General features: G+C 46.0%; 1 protein-coding gene across 1 annotated transcript; it reads right to left on the bottom strand.

The window, feature by feature from the left end:
* Positions 1 to 270: 270 nt before the first annotated feature.
* ZNF304 (zinc finger protein 304) lies at positions 271 to 9,260 on the bottom strand. Its single transcript, XM_012751406.3, has 3 exons — positions 8,827 to 9,260; positions 6,444 to 6,570; positions 271 to 4,556 (listed from the first exon to the last, which is right to left on the bottom strand). The coding sequence occupies exons 1-3, from the start codon at positions 8,860 to 8,862 to the stop codon at positions 2,743 to 2,745; spliced, it is 1,977 nt and encodes a 658-aa protein (XP_012606860.2). The 5' UTR covers positions 8,863 to 9,260; the 3' UTR covers positions 271 to 2,742.
* Between the last annotated feature and the right edge of the window lie 1,029 nt (positions 9,261 to 10,289).

Raw genomic sequence — 10,289 nt, 5'->3', positions numbered from 1 at the left:
CCATTAGAGAATTTCAAATTAAAGCAACATTGGCATACCACTGCACACCTGTTTGAATGTCATTTGACAATGCTAAATGCTCATGAGGATATGAAGCAACAGAAATATTTATTGTTAGGTGGAATGAAAAAAAAATGGTATAGTTCCCTTGGAAGACAGTTTAACATTTTCTTACAAGCCTCAACATACAACACTTAATATATTATCCAGCAGATTGTGCTCTTTGACTTGTACCTGCATGAGCTGAAAATATACATCCACACAAAAAACTGTACACAAATGTAGCAGGTTTATTCAGAATTGCCAAAACTTGAAAGCAACTACTATGTCCTCCAATAGGTAAATGGAAAAACAAACTGGTACATCCATACAATGGAATATTATTTAGCTATAACTTGCACACAAATATTAACAGGAGCTTTATTTGTGTTAGCCAAAAACTGAAAACAATCCAAACATCTATTAGCAACCAAATGAATAAAAAAGAAAACTTGTAGTATATAATGGAATGCTACTAATACAAATGAACAAGCTATTGATTCATGCAAAAAGATGATTGATTAATCTCAAAATAGTTATGTGTAGTAAAAAAAAAAAAGCCAGAGCCCTCACCCCCTAAAATATACATACTATATAACTTCATTTATAAAATTCTAGAAAATGATTGTTTGCAAACTGAGAAAAAAAAAAAGGAAGTATTAGGATATAAGGATTATAAAGGGACACAAGGAATCTTTTGTTATGTTGGGTATGTTCATTGATTGTGGTGGTTTCATAGGTGTATACACATGCTGAAACACAGTACATTTTACTTTACATATTTGTGGTTTATTGTGTGTCGATTTTACCTCAATAAAGCTGTTAAGGCCGGGCATGCTGGCTCATGCCTGTAATCTTAGCACTCTGGGAGGCCAAGGCGGGAGGATCACTCAAGGTCAGGAGTTCAAAACCAGCCTAAGCAAAAGTGAGACCCCATCTCTACTAAAAAAATTAGAAAGAAATTAGCCAGGCATGGTGGCACATGCCTATAGTCCCAGCTGCTCTGGAAGCTGAGGCAGCAGGATTGCTTGAGCCCAGGAGTTTGAGGTTGTTGTGAGCTGGGCTGATGCCATGGCACTCTAGCCCAGGCAACAAAGCAAGATTCTGTCTCAAAAAAAAAAAAATAAAATAAAGCTGTTAAGAACTAAATGCTCCCCATCCATATCTACCATTCCTCTTAGAAAGTTAGATCTGCCAACTATTTTGGCTGTATAATATCCTTCTCTTTACATTTTAGGAGAGTGAGCCCTGCCTCAACGTCAGCAAAAACTGGACAGCAATGAAGTCCATTTCTACCTCAGTCACTAGGAATGCTGGCTAGGTCAGAGAATCCCCATCCTGGATTTCTCTTCTGTCAGTGCTGGGGTTCCTGCCTGTGCAGTGATGGCCATAAGGTCAACTGCCCAGGGAGGTACGGAAATCCAGAAATCTTTAGATTATTTACTCTGACAGTGGCCTTGGCCACAGGAAATACAGATGTCTGGACGTCCTGAAAATTTCTGTACCTCATTCCACACAGTTATAATTGCATGGACATTTTTGGATGTCCATTTACAATGTAAAAATCTTGTTTGCCACAGTCATCCGCACTCCAGAATCTCTGTGTTTCTGTACCAATCATGATTCTCATTCACTGTATATCTTACAGTGAATGGCACAGTGAATGGCACTTGCCTATGGGATTCTCGATATCACAGACTGGTTCCCATACAGGACCAGAAGATATCAATCCTTCAACAATGCTGGGGAATATGTGAGTCAAGGGACTCAACTATTATTTACATAAACACTAGAGATTTTCTCACCAACCATGCCCTCAGGATGAACACTGGGCCCACAGGAAATCCTGACATCCAGGCCACAGAATTAGGCACACAATGTTCTTCAGTCTTTCCTAGCAGGCTTAGGACAACAGTACAAATTAGGTTGAACTAGACTGAGAACCATTCTCTGTCATCCTGTGGTCCCCTCTAAGGCACATAAAGATGGTGCCCACAAAAGGTATTCCTCCCTTCATGCTGACAGAGCCCAATTCTTCTCTCAATCCACTCTACAGAGTAAACAGTACTCCCAAGAGTAAAAAGGCTGTCACAATAGGCCTTTGTCACTGTAGTAATCAGAACAACACTGTACAGGCCAGGTCCAAAGTTGGGCAATTTGGCAGTAGGACAAGTAAATCACAACCATCATCTTTACAGTCAACATTTTCTATGAAGGGAAACCTTGTTGGAAAATACCTAGCAGACTTTAGCTCAGATCCTTTTGGACAGAGCTAGTCCACTCAGAACCTAATCATGAAGGAAAAAAATAAGGACCTTCAATGGGCTTAGAACACTCATGATGCCCGGCAGGGAACAGCAGAGCGAGCACAGAGGTCTGCCTTCCCTGAGCAAAATGTGAGTGATTGACATACAGCTGGTAGCAATAAGATGGCTTCCGCCATAGGCCCCGGCAGTGATATAACTGTGAAAAGCCCTAGGCAGTTTAGAAAGTGCAAAACACCTCATGAAAGCATCCCCATGTATACGGTGTTTATGGAGAATCTCCCCAGTGTGGATGTATGCACGTACCAGGTTTACCTGCTGTTTCTCTCACAAAAGGTACTCACAGAGGTTTTCTCTGGTGTGAGTCACATAGGTTGAACAAGGAAATAGCACATTTTCTGCATGCATAAGGACTTTCTCTAGTGTGAATTTTCTGGTGCTAAACAAGTTTAAGAGATGCAGCTAAAGAGTCACCAAAACTGTTGCACTCATGAGTCCTTTCTCCAGTGTGAATTTTCTGGTGCCGAACAAGATGGGAGCTTCTGCTATAGGCTTTCCCACAATTACTGCAAACATAAGGCTTTTCTCCAGTGTGAACCCTCTGGTGTAGAATGAGGCTAGAATTGCGGCTAAAGAATTTCCCACACTCACTGCACTCATAAGGTCTTGCTCCAGTGTGAACTTTCTTGTGCTGAACAAGATGGGAACTACTAATATAAGCTTTACCACATTCACTGCACACATAAGGCCTTGCTCCAGTGTGAACTCTCTGGTGTAGAATGAGGCTGGAGTTGTGGCTAAAGCATTTTCCACACTCATTGCACTCATAAGGCTTTGCTCCAGTGTGAATTCTCTGGTGTACAATAAGGTTGGAGCTATGACTAAAGAATTTTCCACATTCACCACACTCATAAGGCCTTTCTCCAGTGTGAATTTTCTGATGCTGCACAAGTGTGTCTTTACGGCTAAAGGACTTCCCACATTTACTACACTCATAAGGTCTTATCCCAGTGTGAATTATCTGGTGCTGAACAAGTGTGTCTTTGCAGCTGAAGGCTTTCCCACATTTACTGCACACATAAGACCTTGCTCCTGTGTGGACTCTCCTGTGTTTAATGAGGCTGGAGTTATGGCTAAAGAATTTCCCACATTCAATGCACTCATAAGGCCTTGCCCCAGTGTGAATTCTCCAGTGCTCAATAAGATGGGAGCTTTGACTAAAGAATTTCCCACATTCACTGCATTCATAAGGCCTTTCTCCAGTATGAAATCTCTGGTGTTGAACAAGTGTGTCTTTACGGCTAAAGGCTTTCCCACATTCACTGCACTTATAAGGCCTTTCTCCAGTGTGAATTCTCTGGTGCTGAACAAGGTGGGAGCTTCTGCTGTAGGCTTTTCCACATTCACTGCAGTCATAAGACCTTTCACCAGTGTGAACTCTCTGGTGCTGAACAAGTGTGTCTTTGCGGCTGAAGGCCTTCCCACATTCACCACACGTGTAATGTCTTTTTCCAGTGTGAAATTTCTGATGCATTTTTAAGTGGGACAGATGAATAAATGCCTTTCCACACTCCTTACACACATGAGATGTTTCTCCACTGTGAATTTTTCTGTGATTAATAAGAGCTGATTTCTCCTTGAACACATTTCCACATGGTAGGGATCTGAAGGGTCTCATCACAGTATGAGTTATCTGGTTGTCAAGGAGAGTAAAGGTGTTCAGGAAGGCTTTCTCATTATCACAACTGAAAACCATCTGTCCATCACAGTCTCCCTGATGTTGCCTGAGACTAGAACAGCGTGGGAAAGATTCCATGCATGCTGTCCTTTCATATGGACTCCCCCAATCATGAGTGGTCTGGTGGTGGAAGAGGCCAGAGCTGTCTGACAAGTCCATCCCTTCCTCCCTGCATGTAAAGGATCTCCCAAACATGTGGACTGCACAGCTCCTCGCAAATGAAGCCCCTCCATTATCTCCTCTGAAGCCACTTTCTCTACTATGCTGCTTCTGGTGCTGGTAAAATTTTGCACTGAATGAGAATCCTCTCCCACACGTATACAGTTTCTGCATAAGGTGTGATCCCTGGTGGTCAGCCAAGTGCAAAATGTCTTTCGAGAGTGGGTCACACATCTCACATGGGTGGGCTTCCTGGATGAATCCACCTGATTCAGGAGTCCTGACCTGTGACACTCTTTCTACAGAAACGCTCTGCTCCGAAGGTCCCTCCTCATCATATGCTTCACACCAGCAACCTGAAAGGAAAGCAGAGAAATCCTGATGAAATACATATTGACTATGGTGGCAAGCAGCAGCCCCATCACAAATGTGCATGTGACATGTCAATAAGAGTCTACTGTCTTGTTGGCAGGACAAGGGAGCCAAGATCAGTTAAGAAAGGGCTGGGGGCATTCAAGGCCTCCAAAAGTCACAGAGGCCTCCAAAAGTTTACAGAATGGAGGAACCCTAATGATGGGTAAAGACCTAATGACAATGATGGAGTAATGGATAGGGCATAGAGGTGAGGTCTCTAACTCATTCCTCTGCAAAAGTGTTTCAGCAGAGGCTTGGCTGCTGGTGTCAGGTGAGCTCTAAGCAGAAGGGTGTGTCTATGCCCAGGAAAATCTGACTCCAAGTAAGCAGCTAATTCTTCAGTATTACTTGATATACACAATTCATGACATGTTAAAGTAGGCCAGGGTCATGATGTATTGCAGAGTGAGCAGAGGAGAACAAGGAAAACATGGAGATTAGAGAAACAGGGAAATATCCACATAATAGAAGACAGGAGAGAAATGAAAAGTGGGCAAAGTGCCAAGAATGGGGAAAGAAAAGTAGAAAGAAGGTATTGCCATGGGCCTTGGCAAAAAACACTTGTGAACACAAAAAAGGCTGAAGGTTTGATCTAAACATAGCCCTAACATGACACCCTCCCCCAGACCCCATTCAGCAGACCCTCTCTTGACCTCACTAACTGTGGGTGGAGTAGTATCTGCCCTGTCAGACACCCAAGGCTTTCTGCCCCTCTCCAACTGGACAACTGCATAGGATCTGGAAAATCAATGTTGTAAAGAAAACAAAGGGCAAGTGAGTAGTGCAGGCAGACCCACCCACAGAAAAGAAAAGAAAAAATGTTAAAAAGGAGCCTCCAAGAAAGACTTGGCAAAACAGTCCTGTGATTGCCATAAGTGACCATGTCAGTACCTGCAATTCCTGACACAGTCAGGCCCCAGCAAATGTTACAGAATAGGGGCAGAACCTGGGACATAGAGGTGCCAAATATCAGGACACTCACCTAGCTAGTGAGTGCCCAAGCTACGTGGAATCTGTTTAACAGATTGAAAAATCCCTGAACCCCTAATCTTTTCCTGCAAGGCTTTGGGGCAACAAATGTTGGGAGTACTCAGTGAAGGAGGGGACACTGCACATAGCCCAGCTCTGACACCCACAGCACTTATTCCAGGAAACTATCAAGGGAGAGAGAAGAGTCACTGATCTGACTGTACAGAAAAAGCTGCTCCTGGAGAACAGGGGAAGAACCACACCTCACCAAGGGCACCAGAGGCAGTAGAAAGGGATGTGGAAGCCAGCTCTAAGACGGCCCCCAGTGATTTCTACATCTGGGTACTCTTGCTTTTGTGAGAGTCCTTTCCCTTGGATTGTAGGCTGGACAGACAGACTCATTTCTATGGAACAGAAGATGACAAAAATTATAGAATGTCACTTTCAAATTAGGTTATAAATCCTGAGCTTCCATCTTGAACACTATCACTTGCTCAAAGAGAAGTCAGCTGCCATGTTATGAAATCTACTACAAAAAGGCCAACTGATGAAGGAAGTGAGGGAGGACTCTGGGAAACAGCCAGCAAGGAATTAATGCTCACAGTCCAACAAGCCACAAGATACTAAATCTGGAAACAACCATGAGTGAGCCTGTAAGTGGATTCTTCTTGAGATGGGCCTTCAGATGAGACCAAATTCTGGCTAAGAGCTTGATTCATGAGAGCCAAAAGCACCCACATAAGCCGTCAACAAATGCATAATGCACTAAAACTGAGAGATAATGAATCTTTATTGTTTCAAGTCACTAAATTTTAGGGTTATCTGTCATGTTGCAATAGATAACTAAAACAGGGACTTACCCAGAGTGGCCACAAGTGCAAAGTTCTCCAGCATCACATCACGGTATAGGAATCTCTGAGCCTCCTCAAGGAGTTCCCACTCCTCCCGGGAGAAGTACACGAACACATCCTCGAAGGTCACACAATCCTGCCATTATGGGGACAGTTGAGCCCATGGGCAACATCTCACCCCAGTGCCCTCTTCCCTCCAGTCTATTCACTGACACACCCACCCCCTTTAGGGGTGGGGAATCTATAGCCTCAAGGCCACATGTGGCCCTCCAGATCCCCAAGTGTGGCCCCTCGACTGAATCCAAACTTCACAGAAAAAAAATCCTTTAATTTGTTCTGTAAAATTTAGATTCAGTTAAAACACTACACTCAAGGATCCAGAAGACCACAGGTTCCCCACCACTGCCTGGCCCCTCTTGTCCCTAGCCTCCCAACTCAGAGGAGATACCAGGCCTTGGAGCCACTAGTGCCTGTTCTCTCCTCATGTCTCTCTGATCACTGTGTCCAGTCCAGAGCAGAACCAGACAAGTGTGCAGACAGATGCTGTCTAAACTCTGTGTCTGGTATGAAGGACCCCAAATACTCTCCTACCAACCAGTTCTCCTGGTATCATCCAGACCATTTCTCCCAGTCACAGCCAAACTTGGGTCAGCCTTCTTCCATAAGCTGCCAATACTAGGGCCATTAGGTCACACTCCTCCCAATATGCACATCACACTTTGGACCATGCCTTCCTCACATTTGGGACCCCAACCACCACTGACAAGCTCCTAGCCCACACCATATGCAACTCCATGGTATCCCCCAGACCCCATACCACTCTACATACAACATCCAAGAAGTGCTCATCTGTCTTTATAACATGTACCACAGTGACTCAAGTGCCTAAGCTACAGGCTCAGTTCTCAGTCCTCAGTTTCACCTTTCTTCCTAACAGCATTACCACCATAACTTAAAGACACTCCATCCCACTCCACACATTGCTGCTACCTTTTGAACTTCTTCAACAGAACCCTTCCCCAAAACTAAAAAACCTGTGTGTCCCCTTAATGCCTCAACTAAGGGGTCACTGGGACTTCTTAAACTAAAAGGGGTCACTAGGACTTCTTAAACTAAACATGACCAAAGCTTAACTCCTGATATAACAACTAAAAACTACCCCTGCCACCAACTTCTCCATCTCAGTTGATGGCACTTCCAACATTGTACCAGTTAAAGCTAAAAAATAAAAACCCTTGGAGGGAGGTCATCCACAACTCTTCTTTTTCTCTCATTCGCCCTTCACATAAAAAAATCCAATCATCCTACTAATTATAAAAAAACAGATTTTAAAAATTTGCCAACTTCTCTCACCTCCACAGCCACACCATCAACACTACTACAGTAGGCTCCTCCCTCATGCTCACAGTCTGTTCTCATCCTGAGAGCCAGAGGGAGCTTGTTAAGATCTGAGTCAGATCATCTCTCTCCTCTGCTACACATCTTCCATGGCTTTTACCACTCAAGATAGAGGTCCAGCTCCTCAGCCAGCCATTCCTGCCTGACTCCTACCCCTGCTCTGTTCCCAACACACATAATTAAGACCTGAGGTTTCCTGAGCATTCCCAACTCAATCTCACCTCCAAGTAGTTGCACCCATCTGTTCCTCCTAATATACCTTTCCAGTCCTCATCCCATTGGTTGCCATAGTTGGAACTTCTCTACATAACTCCATGTGATTCCTGGCCTGGATTCAGGATGCTGAGCCAGAAGTGATGCCCTTTCAGGGCCCCCAAACTCAAGTGCAGAGACAGAGACAGGTGAAGAGTCCCAGGATATCACTACGTGTCATCAGAAAACAGGCTCAGCTATACTTATAAAACATATACAAAACCTACACATTCTCTAATCTCCATTGCCACCACACCGGCCCACCCACCATCAAAACTTACTTGAATAGTAGACTCCACCCTGATCTCCCTGTCTACCCCGGTGCCCCCCAATCTCTCCGCTCGGCAGCCAGAAGGAGTCTTTTAAGACCTGAGTCAGAGCCTCTCCCTTCCTCGTACCAAACCTTCCATGGCTCCCACCACGCTCAGAAGAGAGGCCCAGCTTCTCAGGCTGCCATTCCAGGCCTGACCCCTGACCACCCGCTCCCCCAGTCTCACCAGGCATAACAGAAACTTGCGGTTTCCGAAACTGATTGTTATCCCCAAGCGTTTGTACAAGTTGGCTCCTGTGCCTTGGAAACTCTTCCACACCTCATCCCGCTGACACCGGGAATGGGAACCTTCCCACATATCCGCCAGAGGGACGGCCCTCCACAGTCAAGAGAAGGGAGTGAATGAAGAAGGCGCAGCGTCGCGGGACACACCAACCGGGTCGCTGTGGGCTTGAGGGACGCTCCACTCACCTGAACCCGGCCCACCAGCGCCGCCGCCGCCGCCATGAGCAGAACCGGGTCGTGAGAGCCGCGAACAGGGAGTGCCCTGGGGGCTCAGCCGAACCCACACCGCTCCGCCGGGCTGGACGACCTCGTGCTGACTGCGGCACTCGAGCCTGTCTCCCCGAGTAGAAACGCGCGCAAGGCTCAGGTGCCACCTCCCGGGCGACGAGGACAGGGGGCGGGTGCGAGGCCTCGGCGAGAGCGCAGCCCCGGCGACAGCTCCGCGCGAGGCCGCCCAGCCCAAGACAGGACCCGTAGGTCGTCCCGAAGGCGCGGGGAAGATCCTGCCTGTCCTTTTGACTGCCTTTCCTTGCTGGGTTCGGAAGAGCTGGGTGGGAAGCCGACCCCACCTAGGACTCTCAGCCTTCCCAGCCAGAGCGGACAGCCTGGGCGCAGCAAAACGACGTAACGACCGTGACGCCGGAAGTCCCGCCTTTGCCGCCACTGGCGCCGGGAAGGGCCAAGTTTCCGGCGGCCGTTGGCCCAGCTTCGACCACTGGTGCGCCGGACACAGACTTCTGGGTGTTGTAGTTTGCGCCCTGCATCCGGCCAGGATGGGCGCTGCCAGAGGTGCGGCTCACGGAGCGCGGAGGAAGATGCGGGGAACAGTATCTTGGAGAGCCGTTCCATAGCCTCATGTATGGAACGTACCCAGATTTCCGTGGTCGCCTGGGGCAGTGCCGCGCCTCAGAAACCGTCAGCAGGTGACTCACTCTTTAACCCTTTGCTTCTGATGCCCTGGGAGAGCTGCTTCACCTCTCAGCTTTAAGGACTGAGATTGAACACATTAACTGCCATGTAAGTTGTATTTAACTCACGCTAGTTTTGAGCCCGGGGCCTCGTGAAGCATGTGTAACTCACACGAGCAGAGCCCGTGAACTATTTTTCAAGTTGCATATAACTCATAACACAGAAAACAAAAAACAAAATTTTCATTAGGAAGGGTAGCTTTATTATTATTATTATATTTTCATAATAGAATACAGTGGCTCCAAGGAAAAATTTTTATCCTAGTGTGGCTATGTCTTAAATTGAACAATGAGTGTATCTCGCTCATGGGTAGATGGCTTGAAAACTGTGTACACTTGTGTCCCATGTAAACGTTCCCATGAAGTAAAGATATCCCCAATAGTTTCTGAGGCACAAATTTGCCTTCCCTCAGTTAATACAAATGTCATTTATCACCTTGTATGTGATATGTCTGGTTATGAACTTATCAGTGGAGTTTTCCAGTATTTACTGCTTGGTGTCCAACACTTCACTGACACTGAAGTTTGTTTTTTTGTTTCTTTGGGCGGGGGCTGTATTTTTTTTTTTTAATTATTTTTAATGAATCCATTTCCATGACTGCCATGAAACCCAGGCTGAGTTAACAGTAAGAAGTTCTGGAGGTAACTACACCCACTGTGGGTTTTCTGGATACAATCATA

This window comes from Microcebus murinus, chromosome 16 (genome assembly GCF_040939455.1).
Source record: "Microcebus murinus isolate Inina chromosome 16, M.murinus_Inina_mat1.0, whole genome shotgun sequence".
Lineage (NCBI taxonomy): Eukaryota > Metazoa > Chordata > Mammalia > Primates > Cheirogaleidae > Microcebus > Microcebus murinus.
Note: the sequence above shows the minus strand (reverse complement) of the source record. Positions and strands in the feature narration are given on the sequence as shown.